General features: G+C 47.8%; 2 protein-coding genes across 2 annotated transcripts; one reads left to right on the forward strand and one right to left on the reverse strand.

The window, feature by feature from the left end:
- The first annotated feature begins 2,992 nt into the window (after window positions 1–2,992).
- On the forward strand, window positions 2,993–8,279 carry LOC140396799 (uncharacterized). The gene is made up of 5 exons (XM_072485521.1): window positions 2,993–3,266; window positions 3,603–3,740; window positions 3,786–4,582; window positions 7,123–7,206; window positions 7,346–8,279. Exons 1-5 carry the CDS (start codon window positions 3,218–3,220, stop codon window positions 7,349–7,351), a joined length of 1,074 nt encoding a protein of 357 aa, XP_072341622.1. The 5' UTR covers window positions 2,993–3,217; the 3' UTR covers window positions 7,352–8,279.
- A 4,190-nt stretch (window positions 8,280–12,469) lies between these two features.
- On the reverse strand, window positions 12,470–21,794 carry LOC140396800 (caspase-7-like). Its single transcript, XM_072485522.1, has 4 exons — window positions 19,791–21,794; window positions 18,531–18,703; window positions 16,733–16,880; window positions 12,470–15,791 (listed from the first exon to the last, which is right to left on the reverse strand). Exons 1-4 carry the CDS (start codon window positions 20,014–20,016, stop codon window positions 15,559–15,561), a joined length of 780 nt encoding a protein of 259 aa, XP_072341623.1. The 5' UTR covers window positions 20,017–21,794; the 3' UTR covers window positions 12,470–15,558.
- Window positions 21,795–23,704: the final 1,910 nt, after the last annotated feature.

Below are 23,704 nucleotides of genomic sequence, written 5' to 3' on the forward strand. Positions count from 1 at the left end.
TGCAAATAGGCCTGACTGAGGTGGAGTTTGGTGTACGTGAGCACCCCCCAACTTTGAAGAAAGGTTTTCAATTCATGGAATTGGACATGTGTCTACTTGAGCTGCCTGGTTCATCATAAGCTTGAAATGTCCACATATTCTAACTGAGGGGTCCGGTTTCAGCACAGGGACGATGGCGGCTGCCCATTGAGAAAACTGCACGGGTCTGATAATTCCCAATTCCTCCAGGTGTTTATGTTCGGCTTCCACCTTTTGGTGTAAGGCTTAAGAGACGGGTCACGCCCTGAAAAACTTCAGTGTGGAATTAGGGTTGATGTAAATCTTGGTTTTTACTCCCCTTATTCGACCCAACACGTTCTGAAATACATCTTTATACTTACATAAGAATTCCTGTAAAATATGGTCAGACATTTTGAAGACCTCCAACCAGTTCAAATGATTTGGATGAAGGGACTGAACATATGATTGCTAAATGTGCTGACGACAAAAGGTAGGTAGGCAAGTAAATTGCGGAGGACGTAAGGAGGCCAGAAAGGGCTATATGTCGATAAGGATCTGGCAGATCGAGTATAATGTGGACAAATGTAAAATTGTCCATTTTGGGAGGAAGGATAAAGCAGAAGCTTATTATCCAAATGGTGAGAGATTGCAGAGCTTTGAGGTGAAGAGGGATCTGGGTGCTCAATTCCCGTACCTGCTTACCTGAACAGGTGCCGGAATGTGGCGACTAGGGGCTTTTCACAGTAACTTCATACTTGTGACAATAAAAGATTATTATTACAAGGAGTTTTAACAGGGTGGATGCGGAGAGGATGTTTCCTCCTGTTGTCAGGAATACAGAACAAGGTGATAAAAGCCAATACTGCGGATGCATAATCTGAAACAAAAGCAGAAAACAATAGACAATCTCAGCAGGTCTGACAGCATTGGTGGCGAGAGAAGGGAGCTAACGTTGTGTGCATGACAAAGCTGGAGAGATCTGGAAATAGGGTCAGTTTTACACTGTTTTGGGGGGCGTGAAGCAGGATAGATGGGCCAGGGATAGGAGGAGACTGACAAAGATTTGTGGACAAAGAGACAAAGGAAAGGTAAATGCTGGTGATCAAGGCTAAGAAGGGTGCGACTAGTGGCACATAATGAGATCAGAATGTGTTGGTATAAGGGCGTCACAGTGGTCAGCCCTGCTGCCTCACAGCTCCAGGGGCCCAGATTCAATTCTGGCCTCAGGTGACGGTCTGTGCGGAGTCTGCACTTTCTCCCCGTGTCTGCATGCGTTTCCTCCGGGTGCTCCGATTTCCTCCCGCAGTCCAAAGATGTGCAGGTTAGGTGGTTTGGCTATGCTAAATTGTCCCTTAGTATCCAAAAGGTTAGGTGGGGTACTGGGTTTTCTGGATAGGTTGGGAGAATGGGCCTGGGTAGGGTGCTCCTTCCCAGGGCGAGTGCAGACTCAATGGGCTGAATGGCCTCCTTCTGCACTGTAAGGATTCTATGATTCTGTGGCCTAAGGGCCACTGTTTAAAAATAAGGGGTTGCTCATTTAAGACAGATGAGGAGAAGTCTTTTCTCTCAGAGAGTTCCGAGTCTTTGGAACTCTGTTGCTCAAAAAGCAGTGGAAGCAGAGTCTTTGAATTTTTAAAAATAAATTTAGAGTGCCCAATTCATTTTTTCCAATGAAGGGGCAATTTAGCGTGGCCAATTCACCTAACCTGCACATCTTTGGGTTGCGGGGGCGAACACTGGGAGAATGTGCAAACTCCACACGGACAGTGACCCGGGATCGAACCTGGGACCTCGGTGCCGTGAGGCAGCAGTGCTAACCACTGCGCCACCCATCTTTGAATATTTTAAAGGCGGAGCTGGATAGATTCTTGATTAACAAGCGGGTGTAAGGTTAATCGGGGCCGGCAGGAATGTGGGGGTGAAGTTACCATCAGATAAGCCACAACCTCATTGAATGGAGCAGACTAGGAGGACTCATTTGTATGACCGTTGGTATGTTAGTGGGCATTTTCTCTGGAGAATCACATGGATTCAAAATGTTAACTCTGTTGCTGCAAGACCTTCTGCGTTTTGGCAGCATTTTGTTTTTATTGCCCTCATGTGGTCCGATTGTGGATTTACAGTTTTCACAAGCTGGACGGAGACTGAATCCGTTTCCCATCAGGACAGTGCGGAACAGGCCAGATTACTGAGGTCAGGCTAATGACAAGTCACCAAGTGGTGCTCACTGATTTCTAACCCCAGCTAATTGCACAGAAAATCCTTCCAGAAGCCATTCTTGCCCCATCCAGTCCCTGCAGCCCAAACCTCAAATACTTCCGCCTGGAGCAGAACATCTGCCTCCACCCACCCCCCAGGAGCCCTAAACCTGGACTCTGGGCCTGCTCGGGCGGGGGGCCCGGGCTGCCCAGCCCCGGGATTCAGCGCCTTGTCCGGACCCCACAGCCCCTCCGCCTGCCCCGCGGTCCGAGCAGCGCCTCCGCCATCGGCTCCCACTCACTGCCTTTCCATTCCGGCGCCAAACCGAGGGACAGCTCCACCTCGGAGTGATGTCGCGCTCCCTCCAGACCTGCTGTCATTTTCTCTTTCACCTCAGAGAGCGCACTTCCGGCCGCCTGCCCCTCACTGACATCACTTCCTGTCATCTGCCCCTTAGTTAACTAATTTCCGGTCACTTGTCCTCTTCACCTCAGGTGAATGAATACCTCTTCATTCGCCTGAGGAAGGAGCAGCGCTCCGAAAGCTAGTGACATCGAAACAAACCTGTTGGACTTTAACCTGGTGTTATAAGACTTCGTACTGTAATTTGCCGCTCCGTGGGCTCAATTCCGGCCACCTTGCCCCTCACTGACATCACTTCCTGTCACTTGTCCCTCCGCGAATCACTTTCCGGTAACCTTGCCCCTCACTGACGTCACGTCCTGTAATTTGCCGCTCAGTGGGCTCTTTTCCGGCCACCTGCCCCCTCACTGACATCACTTCCTGTCATTTGCCCCTCAGTTAGCAAATCGTCGGCCACCTACCCCCTCACTGACTTCGCTTCCTGTCGTTTGCCCCTCAATTAGCTTATTTCGTCACCTGCCCGAAATTTGCCCCTCACAAAGATGGTGGCTGTCATCCCATTCGTCAGGGTTTCGTGGCTGACCCGCTCCAGGTTTTAGCTCTGATCCGCTCCGGGTTTGTGCGGGATCCGCTCCGGAGTTGCTGTGCCGCCGGGATGAGGCCCTGGTTGTTGTTGTTGCCGCTGCTCCTGTGGCTTTGGGCCGGTGAGTGACCCCCTCCCCACCCCCCGAGGCCGGGACCTTCCTGATTATCCCGGGCCTAGGAACCCGGAAATGCCCCAAATCCGCCTTTTTCCTCCAAATCTCCCCAATCACAGCCCCTTCTGTCATTTAAAATACCCAATTATTTACTTTTCCAATTTAACACGGCCAATTCCCCGAACAGCCGCCGGAGGAAACCCACTCAGACAGTGACCCAGCGGGGAATCGAACCTGGGGCCCTGGCGCTGTGAGGCAGCAGTGCTAACCACTGTGCTACCGTCCCTTCTGCCCCCCTTCCCACACTGCTAATTTTTAATTTTCTGCTTCTTTGCTCCTCAGATGCAGCCTCAAGCAATAATCCCACCAACTCTGCTTCACCCAGTATTCATCATGCTGAAAATGCCACAAAATCTGGCCAAGAGAAGATGGCGGGTGATGGCGGGGGCAAGGCCGCAGGTGAAGGGGGCAAGACCGCAGGTGAAGGGGGCAAGACTACAGGTGATGGCGGGGGCAAGACCGCAGGTGATGGCGGGGGCAAGGCCGCAGGTGATGGCGGGGGCAAGACCGCAGGTGATGGCGGGGGCAAGACCGCAGGCGATGGCGGGGGCAAGGCCGCAGGTGATGGCGGGGGCAAGACCGCAGGTGATGGCGGGGGCAAGACCGCAGGTGATGGCGGGGGCAAGACCGCAGGTGATGGCGGGGGCAAGGCCGCAGGTGAAGGGGGCAAGACCGCAGGTGATGGCGGGGGCAAGACCGCAGGTGATGGCGGGGGCAAGACCGCAGGTGATGGCGGGGGCAAGGCCGTAGGTGATGGCGGGGGCAAGGCCGAGAATGAGAGCAAGACTCAAAACAGCACCAAGGGAGAAGCCAATGGCAATAACCAGGCTGCCAGGGTAGGGAAGATGGAGAACAGGACGAGGACCAGCAACGAGGACAAGACTGGGGCTGCCGGCAGTGGAATCCACAATGTTGAGACTGGTGATCGAACTTCTAAAAATGCAGTGAATGAGGTGAGGGGCAGTGAGCACCCAGCAATTGCTGGGCAGAGCGAAAAGGACAATGAGGGAGATGGCAAGGAGGGTGGTGCTGATCAAGAGGAGGATGATGAGACACCAGAAACAGTTGGAGATGAGAATGTCAAGGAGGCTGGTGACAGTGCAACTTCCAATGGTGGATTGGTGAAGGATGGAGCAGGGACGGACATTGGTGCTGAATCAGTGCCCAGAGACGAACCGGAGAGCAGCCATTTCTTTGCATATCTGGTGACCACAGCAGTTATTGTTGCAGTTCTGTACATCGCCTATCACAACAAGCGCAAGGTGAGAGGGATGCGTGACTGAGCTGTGCGATTGCCCTGAGAAATGAGAAAGTTGCAGAGAGTAATACATCTATTCAAAAAGGAAGAAAGCAGGAAACCAGACCAGTTAGCTTCACCCTTGTCATAGGGAGATTTCCAGAATTCTTTATCAAACAGATAGTAGCAGAACATTTAGAAAATCATACTACAATCAGGCAGAGTCAACATGGTTTTGTGAGGGGCGGCATGTGATGCAGTAGTAGCACTTGGACTGCGGCGCTGAGGATCCGGGTTTGAATCACGGCTCTGGGTCACTGTCCAGGTGGAGTTTGCACATTCTCCCCGTGTCTGCGTGGGTCTCACTACCACAACCCAAGGATGTGCAGGGTAGGCGGATTGGCCATGCTAAATTGCCTCTTAATTGGGGGGGGGAGGGAAATTGGGCACACTAAATTTATATTTCAAAAAAATGGTTTTGGGAAAGGGAAATAGTGTTTCATAATTTTCTGCTAGTTCTTTGGGGATGGAACTGTCAAGGTGAATAAATGGAAACCCGTAGATGTCACGTGCTTGGCTTTCCAACGATACCACAATAGCAACGTTTACGATGTATCTTGAGAGACACATGAACGGGCGGGGAACACAGGGACACAGATCGTTTAGGCATTATGTAGTAGGTCTAAATAAGGAATCTGGATCGGTGCTGGTTTGGTAGGCCGAAGGGCCTGTTCCTCAGCTGTAACGTTCTTTGTTCTTTGATTGTAGCCAGATTTGCTGACGACACAAAGATAGGTGGGCAAGTGTTATGGGCTAGGGTTTAGAGATCCCCAAAGTGTATCATGGAGTTCACCTGACCCACAACTTTTATTAGATTGTGGTATGGGGGGCACAGGGCCCACTCTACAGGTGTGGTGCAGCAGACAGCGAACAGTATTTTTTTCAAGCAAAACAATGTTTATTTGATGAACTCAAGTTAACCTTTTAAAACATACAGTGAACATCTCAGCAACCATCAATTCAAATATAACCCCCAAAGAATACAACACTAAGTAATCCTTAAACTTCCCTTTTAACATCCATAAAACATTTTTAAAAAACTTTTAACAGAAGCACATCAGGTTTAAATTCACTACTGAGAACTGTTATTACTCTGGATTCACCAAATGATCAAGAGATCGTCTTTACATGGCAGAGAGAACAACATTACACCATCTCTGGCTGGCTGCAGCTCCAACACTGAAACAAAACCAAAAGGCACAGACACACCCAAGCTTTTCTCAACGTGAAACTAAAAGCAGAGCCAGAGCTCAGCTCCACCCACTCTCTGACATCACTGCAGTAATAAACACCCATTTCTTAAAGGCACTCTCACGTGACACAAGCAAGTTAGGAGGAGACAGGAAAGAGTCTGCAAAGGGATATAGATAGATTGAGTGACAGATGGAGTGTAATGTGTGAAAATGTGAGGTTGTCCATATTGGCAGGATAATAGAAAATGAGAATATTATTTACATTGAGAGATACGGCAGAATGCTGCAATGCAGGCAGATGTGGCTGACCAGGTATCTATCCCAATAGGTCAGTGTTCAGTAACAAAGGCAGCAAACAAAATGTTGGCCTTTATTGCAAGAAGGATAAAGCATGAAAGTGGAGGTCTTGCTCTACCTGTACAGGGTATTGGTGAGACCACACCTGGTACACTGGTGCAGTTTTATAATTGCTTGGAAGCAGTTCAAAGAAGGTTCACTCCGCCCATTCTTGGGATGAAAGGGTTTGTCTTATGAGGAAAGGTTGAGCAAGTTGGGCCTGTACAGAGTTGAAAAGAATGAAAGGTGACCGTACTGGAACATGAAGGCACTGAGGAGGTGTGATGGGGTCGGTGATGGGAGAATGGTTCACTTCGTGGAAAATGTGGAACCAGAGGACATGGTTTAAAAATGAAGGATTTCCCATTTAAAGCGGTGTTGAGGATGAATTTACTGTCAGAGGGTCATTCGTCTGTGGAATCCTCTTCCCGTGTGAGTTGTGGAGGCTGGATCATTGAATATGAGTTACAGCAGTTTTAAATGATAAGTGAGTCAAGGGTTATGGGGACAGACAGGAAAGTACAATCAAATCAGCCATGATCATACTGAGCGGCATAGTGGTGCAGTGGTTAGCACTGCTGCCTCACGGCGCCGAGGTCCCAGGTTTGATCCCGGCCTCGGGTCAGTGTCCGTGTGGAGTTGTCTCGCCCCCACAACCCAAAGATATGCAAGGCAGGTGCCCCTTAATTGGAAAAAAAAGAATTGGCTACTCTAAATTAATTTTTTAAAAAGCCGCGACCTTGCTGAATGGTGGAAAGATTTGAGAGGCCGACTGTTGCTCCTAATTCAAATGTTCGGTTGCTCACTGGAGGCATCATATTAGGTTCTCTCCAACACCGTCACCCCAGCCCTTTGCGCAACCCACCCCCAGGAAAAGTAGAGCATATGTCATTGTGGGTCCAGGAGAAAATAGAGTTATCCTGGGGGTGGGTTTATCCCGAAGCAGGATTGTATTAATGCTGTTTTTCTGTTGTAGATTATTGCTGTTGTTATTGAAGGTCGGAGGTCAAAAGCCAATCGACGCCCAAAGTCAACAGATTATCAGCGATTGGACCAGAAGGTATGTCCATCTCCCACCTCACCTTCCACTCTCTGTCCTTGACCCCCCCTCCCCTTAGCCACTCCCCTTATCCACTCCTCTTTCTCTGCCCCTCACTCAAGTCTCAAGTTTGATTTTCTATTGTGCCTTGTCTCTCCAGATGTGAAGATCCTTTGAACACCGATGGACCCCCATGCAGAAGCACTTTTAACCCCCCACCCACCTTCCTTTCTAACCTATGAGACTCTTAAAGCCTGCCCAAGGCCAGTTCCGCCAAGAGCTTGATTCAGAATCATTTCTCCAGTTTCCAATCAGCTTTGTGTGAACGATATTTCCTTCTTTGTACAAAGACAATCTATTATGTTTCTGTGGGGTCGGGGGTGCGATTTGGGTCCTTCATTGAATTGTAACTATCTGATAATGCAGAGCTCAGCCACAATGTGCTGGATGGGTGGTGGGCTTGAATAGTGGGTAAGTATGGATGAGGAGTGGGGTCATTGGAATGCATAGGGGATTGAGTGTGGGGAGCGGAGGGGGATGAGATGAGGAGGTGGGGGTGAATGGGACAGCTCTTTCCTGGAGATTGCAGTTCCAGTGAGAGACAGTGACACTGGGAAGAGTTGCTATTGTTTCTAGGCTGGGTAGGTCCAAGGACTGGTTTTCAGGATCTTCTCTTCATATCTGAATCAACTTTGAGGGAAGCCCCTGCTCCCCAACTTTGCCCACGGTCACGGGGCCAGTCGCTGGAGGATGTGTGATGTCTGCCAGGGAAGGTTTGGAGTGCCCTCCTGTTGGAGGCCCCACCAAGGCTTGCTGAGTGAGCTGCTGAACAGTTAGTAAAATGGGCTTTTCAGCACATCTTAGTGACCAGGAAAGGAAGCAGTGCTTTCAGTGATGGACTCCACACATGGCTCCGTGTACTTGGCTAACACTCAGTCTCTCCCCGTTTGTATTTTTGGTTGAAAAAGGTCTGTAAATTATTGTAGCAGAGGATTGGTAAGTGCCGAGTCTGTGTCCACTGTGGAGCGAACCTCCCCTGAAGCCACACCATCATGTAATCATTCGAAAGAGAATTAAACTCACTGGCTGTTAAATCTCTTGCTGGTTTGACTGCTGCTTCCTTAATGTTCCTGTTTTCCACATTGCACCATTAAAATTCTTTACTGAGACATAGAACATAGAAAATACAGCACAGAACAGGCCCTTCGGTCCACGATGTTGTGCCGAACCTTTGTCCTAGATTAATCATAGATTATCATTGAATCTACAGTGCAGAAGGAGGCCATTCGGCCCCCTGAGTCTGCACCGGCTCTTGGAAAGAGCACCCTACCCAAACTCAACACCTCCACCCAACACCAAGGGCAATTTGGACACTAAGGGCAATTTATCATTGGCCAATTCACCTAACCCACACATCTTTGGACTGTGGGAGGAAACCAGAGCCCCCGGAGGAAACCAGAGCCCCCGGAGGAAACCCACGCAGACACAGGGAGGACGTGCAGACTCCGCACAGACAGTGACCCAAGCCGGAATCGAACCTGGGACCCTGGAGCTGTGAAGCAATTGTGCTATCCACAATGCTACCGTGCTGCCCTTGAGAACAAATAAATCTACACTATATCATTTTACCGTAATCCATGTACCTATCCAACAGCTGCTTGAAGGTCCCTAATGTTTCCGACTCAACTACTTCCACAGGCAGTGCATTCCATGCCCCCACTACTCTCTGGGTAAAGAACCTACCTCTGATATCCCTCCTATATCTTCCACCTTTCACCTTAAATTTATGTCCCCTTGTAATGGTTTGTTCCACCCGGGGAAAAAGTCTCTGTCTACTCTATCTATTCCCCTGATCATCTTATAAACCTCTATCAAGTCGCCCCTCGTCCTTCTCCGTTCTAATGAGAAAAGGCCTAGCACCCTCAACCTTTCCTCGTAAGACCTACTCTCCATTCCAGGTAACATCCTGGTAAATCTTCTTTGCACCTTTTCCAAAGCTTCCACATCCTTCCTAAAATGAGGTGACCAGAACTGTACACAGTACTCCAAATGTGGCCTTACCAAAGTTTTGTACAGCTGCATCATCACCTCACGGCTCTTAAATTCAATCCCTCTGTTAATGAACGCTAGCACACCATAGGCCTTCTTCACAGCTCTATCCACTTGAGTGGCAACTTTCAAAGATGTATGAACATAGACCCCAAGATCTCTCTGCTCCTCCACATTGCCAAGAACTCTACCGTTAACCCTGTATTCCGCATTCATATTTGTCCTTCCAAAATGGACAACCTCACACTTTTCAGGGTTAAACTCCATCTGCCACTTCTCAGCCCAGCTCTGCATCCTATCTATGTCTCTTTGCAGCCGACAACAGCCCTCCTTACTATCCACAATTCCACCAATCTTCGTATTGTCTGCAAATTTACTGACCCACCCTTCAACTCCCTCATCCAAGTCATTAATGAAAATCACAAACAGCAGAGGACCCAGAACTGATCCCTGCGGTACGCCACTGGTAACTGGGATCCAGGCTGAATATTTGCCATCCACCACCACTCTCTGACTTCTATCGGTTAGCCAGTTTGTTATCCAACTGGCCAAATTTCCCACTATCCCATGCCTCCTTACTTTCTGCAGAAGCCTACCATGGGGAACCTTATCAAATGCCTTACTAAAATCCATGTACACTACATCCACTGCTTTACCTTCATCCACATGCTTGGTCACCTCCTCAAAGAATTCAATAAGATTTGTAAGGCAAGACCTACCCCTCACAAATCCGTGCTGACTATCCCTAATCAAGCAGTGTATTTCCAGATGCTCAGAAATCCTATCCTTCAGTACCCTTTCCATTACTTTGCCTACCACCGAAGTAAGACTAACTGGCCTGTAATTCCCAGGGTTATCCCTAGTTCCTTTTTTGAACAGGGGCATGACATTTGCCACTCTCCAATCCCCTGGTACCACCCCTGTTGACAGTGAGGACGAAAAGATAATTGCCAACGGCTCTGCAATTTCATCTCTTGCTTCCCATAGAATCCTTGGATATATCCCGTCAGGCCCGGGGGACTTGTCTATCCTCAAGTTTTTCAAAATGCCCAACACATCTTCCTTCCTAACAAGTATTTCCTCGAGCTTACCAATCTGTTTCACACTGTCCTCTCCAACAATATCGCCCCTCTCATTTGTAAATACAGAAGAAAAGTACTCATTCAAGACCTCTCCTATCTCTTCAGACTCAATACACAATCTCCCGCTACTGTCCTTGATCGGACCTACCCTGGCTCTAGTCATTCTAGGGACACTCCGACTAGGGAAGGTTCGAGAGCCGGTTTGTCTTGGGATGAAACACAGTTCACAAAAATCCAAAGCAATTCCTTTTATTAAAAATATGGGGCAGGATTCTCTTGAGGCCAGCCGGTCAATGGGGTTCCCCATTGTGGGGCAGCCCCACACCGTCGGGAAACCCCCGGGATCCCGGCAAAACGGGGAATCCAGACCCATGGTTATTGCAATTTTTTCATTTTAAACAAAATAATATAAAACAATTAATTCATGTTAGAACGACAAAGAATACTACAATCAAAAGCACCAAATTAACTTTAACCCCACAGAATTAAACTCCCTCACAGTTGACGGTGACCAGCTCCTGAAAGCAGGAAATGAATGGCTGCCCTGAGGTAGAACCCCCCCCCGCACCACCACCACGCCTGATGGTGAACTTCACCTTCTCCAAATGTAAGAATGACATGAGGTCACCCAACCAGGCCGAGGCACTGGGTGGAGTAGGAGACCTCCATCCCAGCGGAACCCGTCTCCGGGCTATCAACGAGGTGAAGGCGAGGACATCCCCCTTCACCCCGTCTGCAGCCCCGGTGAGTTTGATACCCCGAAAATGGCCACCGGTGGACATGGCTCCAAATCAACATCCGGAATCTCGGACATGGTGTTGAAGAAAGAGGCCCAAAGCTGACCAACTTGGGAGAGAACCAGAACACGTGTGTGGTTAGCCGGCCCCCGAGAGCAACGCTACCCGCGTCCTCCACCCCAGAGAAGAATCTGATCATCCTCGCTTTAGTCAGATGCATCACCTTGAATTGGCCCAGACTTAGCCCAGCACATGAAGACGTGGAGTTGACCCTGTGAAGGACCTCACTCCAAACCTCATCGCCCAGAATGGGACCCAGCTCACCCTCCCATTTCACCCTCACCTCACTCGTCGGAGCTGATAGGATCTGGCTGTTTATGTAGAAAATAAATCCAGGCACGGCCAAAGACAAAATCGTCAACAGGGAGGAGGGGGGTGCCAAGGGGATAGAGGGAAGAGCCTTGCGCAAAAAAATCAGAAACCTGTATCTGAAAAAATTGGTACCAGGGAGTTGAAATTTCTCCTCCAGCTCCTTAAAGCTGGCAAACCTTCCTGCCACAAACAGGTCCCTAAATTGTTCCAAACCCCTCCCTTTCCCTGACTTAAACATCAAGTCCAAACCCACTGGCAAAAAAAGGTGATTGTTGCAGATAGGGGCCATCAAAGACATGGGACTGAGTTTAAAAGGCTGTGTGAACTGCTTCCAGATTCTCAGTGTGGACAGGGAAAATCTTACCAGAGAGCGGCAGTGACGTGGTTACTATTGCACCAAGGCTAGAACCCTGACTGGAACTCTCCCCCATATGGAACCCGGAGCAGTGAACCACAACTGTACCTTCTGAACATTGGCTGCCCAATAGTGAAATAATAAATTGGGTAAAGTCCAGCCTCCTGATTGCTGATCTCCCTGGAGGAACTCCCTCCGAATTCTCGTGGCTTTACCCGCACAAATCTATGAAGACACTAATTTATTAACTTTGACAAAGGACTTGGAGAGAAAAATGGGGAGACATTGAAAAACAGTGTCAAATCAACAAAATGTGGGGCATGGTCTGAAATCACAATCACTGAGTAATCTGCACCAAGGTGAGGAGAGAGATCGCCACCACAAAACCGTTGATACGTGAGTATACCTACTACTGCACCCAAATACACAAACAGAATACCGTAAGTCAAACATGAACCACTAAAACCTACCTCTAATAAACCTAACGCCAAACAGAACGAAAACACAAAGCCCTTTACCTAAAACAGAACTAATATTTCAGGTGACCAAACAAATTGGCGGCTTCCCACCCAGCTTCAGTCAACCCCTCAGCACCGCTCCCATTAGCTAACTCTTCAACTCGCAGGGCGGCTTCCGCCCAGAGTGAAGAGAAACACTTACAGAAAAAAGAAACAAAGTATAAAAACCCATTGAAACATCGTACTCCTAACAGGGAGCTTTTTTATTTTCACAACTTAAAACAAATAGAGCAAAAAAACCACAAGATTAAACCCTCTAAGTCCAACTTGAAAAACATTCTACCTAAACAAGAACAGAAAAATGCAACATGAACAAGGAACCCCAACAATTCCACATAGCATGCCCATCCCCAAAACCCAACAACCTCAATCACCCCACACTCAGCCCGTTTCTTTATAAAGCAATCTGCCTCCCCCAGCGCATCAAAAAAAGTATTTTCGGGCAGCACGGTGGCAAGCATTGCTGCCTATGGCACCGAGGACCGGGGATCGAATCCCGCCCCGGGTCACTGCCCGTGTGGAGTTTACACATTCTCCCCGTGTCTGCGTGGGTTTCACCCCCACAACCCTAAAGATGTGCAGGGTAGGTGGATTGGCCACACTAAATTGGCCCTTAATTAGAAAAAATTAATTGTGTACTCTAAATTTATTTTAAAAAAATATTTTTTAAAGTATTTTCCTCGAAAGTCACTCTTAGCCGAGTCGAGTGCACCACCCCAAACCAGGCTCCGTTTTTACATAGGGCAGCTTTGACCTTGTTGAACTCCACCCACACCTCCATCCCACATCCTGGTAAAACCTGACGGTGTGGCCTTTCCCATTTTGTAGTCGCAATGCCCCCTCGCCCATGTCAGGTTTCGCTCCTTTTCTTTGAAGATGTGAAACTTCCCGTTTGCTGCTCACGGTGGTTCGTGAGGACGAGGTTTCTGTCTAAGTGTCTGATGGGCTGGGTCTAGCTCAGAAGAGTTAGTCCACTCTCCCCACCATCTTCCCAAACATCTTTGCAAAATACTCTGTGGGAGTTGGGCCTCCCAATCCCCTCTGGCAGCCCCACAATTCAGATATATTGCCTCCCTGAACGTTTCTCCAAATCATTTACTTTGGCCGTCAGTGCTTTATTCACATCGGCCATCAGAGACATCTCTGCTTCCAGAGAGGCAATCTGGTCACGATTTCTCGACAGGGAGACCTCCATTCCTGTATCATGGCCCCATGTGCCTTTACCGTTTCATTGGTCCTCTCCAATGCCAAACAGATGGGAACAAGGCCCCTTCATCGATTTGCAGAGGTCGCCCCAACAGAACCAGTCAGTGTTTGTCAAATTTTGGTGTTAAGGTGCTCAGAAGCATCTCGGCCGTTACTGGAGTGGCTGGAGTCGCTGAGGCTGCCTCCGCCATTTCTTCCACCGACAAGCCCACCTAAACAAGTGGGTTTTTAAATGAAAATACCCCCTGAAACTAAGCGAAAAGGAGTAAAAGAGCAGTACCTGAGCAGGAGCCACCTTAACAATAATAATCTTTCTTGTCTCAAGTATTCTTACATTGACACTGCAATGAAGTTACTGTGAAAAGCCCCTAGTCGCCACATTCCTCCTCCTGTTCAGGTACACAGAGGGAGAATTCAGAATGTCCAAATTATCTAACAGCACGGGATTGTGGGAGGAAACCCACGCAGTGAGAGCGTGCAGACTCCGCACAGACAGTTTCAGTAGCTGCTTGATCAAAGACAAAAAGGAAATAGAAAGAAACGAAGGTGAACAAGGTAAAAGAGGAAAATGGAATTCCTGGCAGAGAGGAGGTCAGAACTCCCTCAAGGCAGATGTTCTTGGAAGATTGAGTGAATTGAGCAAAAGACTGGAAATCTGAATGATCAGGCAGCACGTCAGGCAGAATCTGTGGGTCTTCTTTGCGGATGACCTACCAAATATTTCTCTTTGATTCCCAATTTCCAACTATTTTGCTATTGCTTTTGTTAAGCATGACCTCTTCTCAACAGTGTGCAAGATGTGTAGCAGGAAGAACGGAATGTGATTCAACAAATGAGTCTTGTCTTTTCCAAATGGTCTTTCTCTGCTGGCCCTGAACTGTGAGCTCCTGCCGCCTCAGACACCGGCAGCTGTCCATCCATTTCCTCAAGTCAACCAACCATCAGGGAAATGTCACTCACTCAACCAGCGTTCGACAGGCGCAAAAAAGAAGTTTCATTTGCAACAAAACATTATACAGAAGTGAAACTACTGTTATGAGGATAAAACAGAAGACTGAGCAGAGAATTAAAGCCCTTCTCTATGAAGGCAATCTCTCAGCCGGATCCCAGAGCCAAGCAGTTGCAGAAAAATCTAATTCCCTAATTGAGCAGCAAGCCCAGAAACCTAAACAGGATTACAGTCATCTTCTTCCACGGCCTGGACTGTGGTCTTGTAAATAACCAGCCGAGGTTGCAGTATCTTTGTATAAACTCTGACACTGGAGCGAGACTGCACATCTTTGGAGTCCAAACTCTTGTTGCTCTTTGAAGCGACAGGTATCTCACTAGCTCAGCTCTTTGGGGCCAAGTGAGGGCTGTGCGCAGACACCCATCTGCCTAATGGCCATTTCCCAGTGGCTAACACATTTGCAGCGTCATAGCCAGAAGATTGTCGCTTCAAGCCCTTGTTCAGAGACTAGAGCATAAATTCCAGGCAACACTGGGTGCCATGGTGGCACCGTGGTCAGCACTGCTGCCTCACAGCGCCGGGGACCCGGGTTCAATTCCAGCCTTGGGTGACTGTGTGGCATCTCTATGTCCCCGTCCCCCCATGTCTGGGTGGGTTTCCTCCCACAGTCCAAAGGTATACAGGTTAGGTGCATTGGCCATGATCAATTACCCCTTAGTGTCCAAAAGGTTAGGTGGGGTTACTCGGATAAGGTGGGGACGTGGGCCTAGGTAAGGAGCTGTTCGGAGGGTTGGTGCAGACTCGATGGGCCAAATGGCCTACTTCTGCACTGTAAGGATTCTATGAACATTACCAGTGCAGTAGTGAGAGGCCCCTGCACTGCAAGAGGGCACTAACTTTAATCTACCTTTTTAAGCAAGCCTATAAATGATCTGCTCTAATATTCCCATATCTGTGGCTGGGTGTTAGAATGTGGAATGCTTTGGGGCGTTTAACTGCATGCAAGGGTGCAATATAAATACAAGTAGTGATTGAAACATTACAGCGCTCAAGGCTCAGCGGGTGGAGGTGTTGAGCTTGGGAATTGTCACTATGTGGGGCGGGTTCACATTGACCCATCAGAAAATGGAAAAGCCTCTCGGAGCAGCTTGGTGATGAAGCAAGGCATCTGCTTCTTGCCCCCAAGTCTCTGTCCTCTGGACTCGAAATTCCAGGCAACCAGCCCGTTAACTCTGGTCATGATCCGCAGTATTTCCAGGTGTCTGCCATTGCCGTCCAACACCCGACACAAACTCTGCAGGAAGACTGAGCCACCAGGGCTGAGAAAGGCAGCGTGATCTGGAAGCACAAAAATACCATTCAGTCGGATCTGTAAACATTGCTGATAGGGCAGCTGAGCATACAAGTTTGCAAAGTTGGCCAACGTGCCAGTTTGCAAGCTTCATCCTGCCTCTGGGCTATTTCCGAAAGGCAGGATCAGGAAAAACAACACACCTAAAAGCGGCAGCTAGTGACTGTCATGTGAGAGTACCTTTAAGAAATGGGTGTTTAAGAAATGTACCTTTAAGAAATGGGTGTTTATCAGTGATGTCAGAGTGTGCGTGGAGCTGGGCTGTCTGTCAGCTTTTTAGTTTCATTTTAGGCTGATTGCTGCAGGGTGTGTTTTAGCTTCGTTTTCAGTGTTGGAGCTGAAGCCAGACCAAGCAGGTGTACTGTTGATCTCTCTGCCATGAAAAGACTAACTCTTGATCATTTGGTGAATTCAGAATTATAAATGTTCTCAGTAGTGAATGTAAACCTAATGTGTTTCTGTTAAAAGGTTTCTTTTGTCTGGATGTTGTTTGGGAAGTTATTAAGGATTACTTAGTGTTGTATTCTTTGGGGGTTGTATTTGAATTGATGGTTGCTAAGATGTTCACTGTATGTTTTAAAAAGGTTAACTTGAGTTCATCGAACAAACAATGTTTTGCTTTAAAAAATACTTTTGCATTTCTGCTGTCCCACACCTGTAGAGTGGGCCGTGTGCTCCCCATACCACAATCTATTAAAAGTTGTGGGTCAGGTGAACTCCATGATACACGCTGGGGTTCTCTAAACCCTGGTCTATAACACTGTGCCTTCTCTCCTCTCCCTCACTTTATGTCCATCATCCTCTCTTCCCCACCCTCCCCTTTCTCTCTCACTCTCCCAATCACTTTCTCTATCTCCTTCTCTCCCCTTTTGTTCCTTCCCCTGCTCGGTCTCAGTGTTGAGTTGCCTGAACATTCTGCAACACTTACCAGAACTAGTGGAGAAATGGACAGCAGTGTCTTCAGGCACGGCTTCATAATGAGAGAAGGGATTCTGTGGAGGGTGCCCACTGGGTGTTTCAGTCCCTCTGTCAGTTTCCACAAATGCGCCATCATCCAGCTCTGCACCTCTGCAAGCCTGAGGAAAGCAACAGAGAATGGGCAAGATATCTGGGTACGCTGGCAAATCAGGCACATACTTAGGGGCACAACGTGGACCGGACATGTGCATACACAGCTACAGAATTACATTACATTTACAGCACAGAATCAGGCCATTTGGCCCAACTGTCTCCACAAGCCTGCTCCTCCACCTCATCACCATACCCCTATACCCTCCTCTATTTATCTAGCTTCCTATTTAATTTAGAGTATCCAATTCATTTTTTCCAATTAAGGGGCAATTTAGCGTGGCCAATCCACCGACCCTGCACATCTTTGGGTTGTGGGGGTGAGACCCACGCAGGCACGGGGAGAATGTGCAAACTCCACACGGACAGTGACCCAGAGCCGGGATCGAACCTGGGACCTCGGCGCCATGAGGCAGCAGTGCTACTCACTGCGCCACCGTGCTGCCCTGCTTTCTCTTAAGTTGATCAAAACTATTCATTTCAACTACTCTGTGGTAGTAGGTGGCACGAGCTCTCCACTCACCACTGTAATTTCTGTTGTTTTTTCAGTGACAAGTTTTTTTTCCGGCCTCTAGTTTTATTTTTCCTACAAGCGAAGCATTCTGTATCCACTCTACCAAAAGCTTTCATATCATTTTGACGATCTCATGTCAATCGTGTTATCACCCCCTGGGCTAGCGCGCGGTCAATTCCAGCCCCGCTTGACCTGGAGTAACAACACAATTGAAATTAACAACCAATTCTTCAAAAATACCCAGTCTCTGGCTGCCCAATAACTAGTCGCCAGGTGTGTAAATTTAAACACAATTAGTTTTTATTAATACCAATAACTATAATTAAATAGGCAGCAGATACAACTGGTTAACTAATTCTAATTCCCTCCCCCTTTTTAACTTCCCCCCCCCCCCACCCTCCCCTCTACACAAACATAAGACAGACAAATACAGAGCGAAGAGGGGTGTAAAATAATGATGAAAGTAAAAGGATGAGTCTTTGTTGTCTTCCAAGACACCTTTCTTCAGTCTAGGCTCTCAGTTCAAGGTTTCTGCTTTCAGTCTGTAATGGCTTTTATTGTAGGTTCAGAAACCTGCAGATAGGCAGTATGTCTGTGGAGAGTGGCATTCACAACTGCTCCTCTCACTGTCCAGGACCTGATTGCATCCTCTGAAAACCCTCCCAATCACCACCTGTCGCTGGGCATAATACGGCCTTTTGCCAATTCATTGGCCAACCAACCAATCGACTCAAATCCCTTCAATCTCTCTTGGGTGCCAGAAAGTCTGACTTCTGCTGTTCAAAATCTATCTCAGTGGTGCCTTTATGGGAAGGCTTACATTAACACTGCGATGAAGTTATTGTGCAAACCCCTAGTCGCCACACTCCGGCACCTGTTCGGGTACACGGAGGGAGAATTCGGAATGTTCAATTCACCTAACAAGCACGTCTTTCGGGACTTGTGGGAGGAAACCGATGCACCCGGAGGAAACCCACAGAGACACGGGGAGAACATGCAGAGTCCGCACAGACAGTAACCCCAACGGGAATCCCCACGGTATTTGACTATTGAATATTTGACTATTTTGGATCAGGGCAGAATAAGCAGAGATGGAGATTAAGAAATAAGAAACTAAAATTTTCCCCTGTATGAACACACATACCTGAATGAAGAAGATCTTTGGTTTCCCAGCCAGCGATGGACAGCTCTTCGGTGTGAACATGGAATAAATGTCTCCGAGCTTTACAGGGCAACTGTCTGATCCATAAATTACTCCTTCCTCACCATGGCTGGAGATTATTGAGATGAAGCAGGAGCCATGAGTCTGACAGCTTTCTGAGTTGGGGAGGAGGGGATGCGGGAAACATATCACTGATCCAGGATCCAAACATTGTACATAGCCCACTCTTTGCGGCCTTTAATACCCCACCCAGTCTTATCCCACTCTCCTGCTCTTTTGTTTGGTTCAATCATGGGATGTGGGCATCACTGGTAGGGCCGTCATTTATTTCCCCATCACTAATTGCTCTTGAACTGAGTGACGAGCGAGGTCATTTCAGAGCATTTTAAGAGTCAACCACATGGCTGTAGATCTGGAGTCAGACCAGATCAAGTGAGAACGGCAGATTTCCTTCCCGAAAGGACATTACTGAACCACGTGTGTTTTTGCTGACAATTGGCAACAGTTTCATAGAATCCCTACAGTGCAGAAGGCCGTTCGGCCCATCGACCCTCTGACAGAGCAGCCTACCTAGTCTCACTTCCCCCACCCAAACCTCGCACCCCACCTAACCGTTTGACACTAAGGGGCAATTTTAGCATGGCCAATTCACCTAAACCTGCACATCTTTGGACTGTGGGAGGAAACCGGAGCACCCGGAGGAAACCCACGCAGACACGGGGAGAACGTGCAGACTCCGCACAGACAGTGACCCAAGGCCGGAATTGAACCCGGGTCCCTGGTGCTGTGAGGCAGCAGTGCTAACCTTTGCACCATTATAAGACTTTTAATTTCACATTTTATTGAATTCACATTTCATGGCGATATTTGAACCCGGGTCACTCCTCATACCCTTTAATTTAAAAAAAAAATTTAGAATAACCAATTCATTTTTTTCCAATTAAAGGGGCAATTTAGTGTGGCCAATCCGCCTACCCGGCACATCTTTGGGTTGTGGGGGCGAAACCCACGCAGACACGGGGAGAATGTGCAAACTCCACACGGACAGTTACCCTGAACCGGGATCGAACCTGGGACCTCGGCACCGTGAGGCAGCAATGCTAACCACTGAAACACCATTTCATACCATTTAATATCCCATCTAGTCCAGCACATTCCCCAAATACTTTAATATTCCGCTCAGTTTAACCCCACTCTCCCCCTCACTCTCAGTTTAATCTCACGCCCCACCTCGTCACTTACCTTTCCTGTACTCTTGTAGAATCTCTTCTGCTGTGTAATCAATCTTAAATGCCACCTCAAAGCCCAGGTTGAACAGTACCTTGTGAAGTTTCTTGGTGTCCATTGAAGCTCCACACCTGTTTTCGAAGTTAGAGGGAGGGTAGAATTTCTGCACTGTCAAGATCAGCACTCTGGGTTTGATTCTGCTGCTGTGTGAACCAGCCAGGGAATCTGTCATTTTAACCATGAACAGAACACAGCTCTGATCGATTGCAGCTCGCAGTGACTGATCTACCGGTTTAATTAGAGGCGGTTCTCAAACACAGGTCCCCACAAGCTTGTGGCCCCACCCTGTTCAATCCAAAGGGATATGCTGTCACCATGTGTAAGGGTTTTATGGAGTTTGGGACACAAAAAAGGAGCGGGCATTATTTCTGCTGTACGATACAGATTACAGGGTCAAGAACTAAGAGATTGGACAGTTTAAACAGTATCATAGCAGAGTGCGAAACACTCAACAGATACTGGGTGTAATAAAAACAGAGCAAGCGTCACTGTCCTTAGCAGTTCATTCAACACCATTGCAGAGCGAAGTTGTATTCATGATTCCGGTACCTGACTCAGTTCTGGTGAAATGTTTTTTTGAATATAAATTTAGTGTACCCAATTATTTTTGTTTCCAATTAAGGGGTAATTTAGCGTGGCCAATCCACCTCGCCTGCACAACTTTGGTTGTGGGGGTGAGACCCACGCAAACACGGGGAGAATGTGTAAACTCCACACGGACACTGACCCTGGGCCGGGATCGAACCTGGGACCTCAGCGCTGTTCGGACATTGTATTACCTTAAACGTGCGATATTAATAGGCATTGTTAATCGGTGTCTTTCTAATCATCATTGCTCAGTTGCTAGTTTATAGTTCAATCTGATAATGAGATTATCTTCTCACGCAATGAGGTTAATCACGTGGTTAATCATTAGGATAACTCAGAGCCTGGCCGAATGAAGCAGCTGGAAGAATGAAAAGATTAGCGTTTATATAGCTTGTCACAACCTCAGGATATCCCAAAGCGCTTTACAGCCGATCAAGGATTGTTGAAGTGATGTCAGTGTGATCATGTAGGAAACCCGGTTGCCAACTTGTACACAGTAAGATCCCACAAATACAAATAAATAAACAGGCAGATCATCAGGTCAGAACCATGTTGCTGGAACGTTGAATTCTTTTTCCATGGTGGCTGTTATTTTGTTCATTTGTGGGATGTGGGTGTCCATGAGGTTTTGTCCTGGATGGTATGACTCCAAGCAGCGGAAAGACTCCTCCCGATTCCCATCAACGTATTTAGCTCAGTCCCCTTGATCCTACACTCGGCCAAATGCTGCTGGACAGCTGGTTTGTGATGCAGAACAAGGCCAGCAGCGTGGGTTCAATTCCCGTACCAGTGTACCCGAACAGGCGCCGGAATGTGGCAACTAGGGGCTTTTCACAGTAACTTCACTAAAAGATGATGTCAGGGGCAGTCACTCTCACCTCACCTCTGGCATTCAGCTCTTTTGTCCATGTTTGAAGCAAGACTGTAATGAGGTCAGGAGCTGAGTGACCCTGGCGGAACCCAAACAGCGTCCGTGAGCAGGTAACAGCTAAGCAAGCGGCACTCAATAGCATTGTTGATGACCCCTTCCATCACTTTACCAATGATCAAAAATAGATTGATATACTGATATACAGGACACACCTGGACAATCTTTCACATTGCCAGGTCGATGCTGTACTGGAACAGCTTGCAAGTTCTTGAGCATAAGTTGCCAGAACTATTGCCGGGATATTGTCAGGGCTCATAGCCGTTGCAGTATCCAGCGGCTTCAGACATTCCTTGATATCACGTGAAGCGGATTGGCTGAAGACTGGCACCTTTGATGCTGGTGACCTCCAGAGGAGGATCACCCACTCGATACTTCTGGCTGAAGAATGTTGTGAATGCTTGAGCCTGATCTTTGCACTGATATTCTGGAGTTGGAGTGATAGATTGATTAAGCAGAGTGAATGAACCAAAGGTATAACTACAAATCTTTCAATACATCAATGTCCCAAAGTGCATTGCAACATATCAATTAATTTTGAATTGCATTCACTGTTTAGCTATTCACAATATATATGAATGATTTAGATGAGGGAACAAAATGTCATATTTCCAAATTTCCAGATGACACAAAGCTGGGTGGGAGGGTGAGCTGTGAGGAGGATGCAGAGATCCTTCAGTGTGATTTGGGTAAGTTGAGTGAATGAGCAAATGAATGTCTAATGCAGTATAATGTGGACAAATGTGAGGATCCACTTGGTAGCTAAAACAGGAAGGCAGCTTATCTGACTGGCTATAGTTGCGAAAGGGAAAGAATCAAGGCGACCTGGGTGTCCATGTGCATTAGTCACTGAAAGTAAGCATCAAAGTGCAGCAGACAGTAAAGTTTTTTAATTTTCCCAATTAAAAGGCAATTTAGCGTGGCCAATCCACCTACCCTGCACATCTTTGGGTTGTGGGGGTGATACCCACATGGACAAGAGACCCAGAGCCAGGATCGAACCTGGGTCCTCGGTGCAGTGAGTGCTCACCATTGCGCTACCCATTCAACAGGCAGTAGAAGTGGTAAATGGTATGGAAAAGTAGGTAGGGGATCAGATATGTCTTGCTACAATTATACAGGGACTTGGCGAGACCATACCTGGAATAGTGTGCACAGTTTTGGCCTCCTTTTCTGAGGAAGGATGTTCTTGCTATGGAGGGAGAGCAGCGAAGGTTAATCAGCGAAGGCTGATTCCTGGGATTGATGTATGAGAAGCGATTGAGGCAGGTTGGTTTATATTTGCTGAAGTTCAGAAGAATGAGGGGGAATCTCATAGAAACCTATAAAATTCTAACAGGACTGGACAGGGTAGATGCTGTAAGGATGTTTCCGATGGCAGGGGAGTCTAGGTCCAGAGGGTCACAGTCTGAGGATACAGAGTAAACTATTTAGGACTGAGGTTAGGAGGAATTTCTTCACCCAGAGTGGTGAGCCTGTGGAATTCACTACCACAGAAAGCAGTTGATGCCAAAATGTTGTATGTCTTCGACAAGGAGTTAGGTATAGCTATAGGGGATAAAGGAATCAAAGGATACAGGGGGAAAGCAGGAACAGGTTGATGAATGATGGTGCAGACTCAAAGGGCTGAATGGCCTCCTCCTGCTCCTATCGGGAAACTTCCCTGTTCTGTGAATGTGTGATGGGATCTTTTGTATCTACCTCAGTGGGTAGAAAGAACCTTGAATTCAACATCTCATCGGAAAGATTGTGGAGTGCAGCACTCCCTCACAGCACGGTAGCATTGTGGATAGCACAGTTGCTTCATAGCTCCAGGGTCCCAGGTTCGATTCCGGCTTGGGTCACTGTCTGTGCGGAGTCTGCACGTTCTCTCCATGTCTGCGTGGGTTTCTTCCGGGTGCTTCGGTTTCCTCCCACAGTCCAAAGACGTGCAGGTTAGGTGGATTGGCCATGGTAAATTGCCCTTAGTGTCCAAAATTGCCCTTAGTGTTGGGTGGGGTTACTGGGTTATGGGGATAGGGTGGAGGTGTCGACCTTGGGTAGGGTGCTCTTTCCAAGAGCCGGTGCAGACTCGATGGGCCGAATGGCCTCCTTCTGCACTGTAAATTCTATGATTCGCAGGCCTCTGGAGTGCAATTCTAACCTACAATCTTCTGACGCAGAAGCTAGAGAAACCACAGCTGACTGTGGGTAAATAAATGCCGAGTGTAATGAGGCTGACCAGTCCCACATTTCTGCAGTGCAAGGAGACACAATCTATACAAGAACCGATATTTGGTTTGGAGTGTTGCTGTTTATCTGGTTATAAATATGGTGGTCAATATGGTCGCCTTTCCTAATCCTAATTATGTTT

Source organism: Scyliorhinus torazame, chromosome 20 (assembly GCF_047496885.1).
Source record: "Scyliorhinus torazame isolate Kashiwa2021f chromosome 20, sScyTor2.1, whole genome shotgun sequence".
Lineage (NCBI taxonomy): Eukaryota > Metazoa > Chordata > Chondrichthyes > Carcharhiniformes > Scyliorhinidae > Scyliorhinus > Scyliorhinus torazame.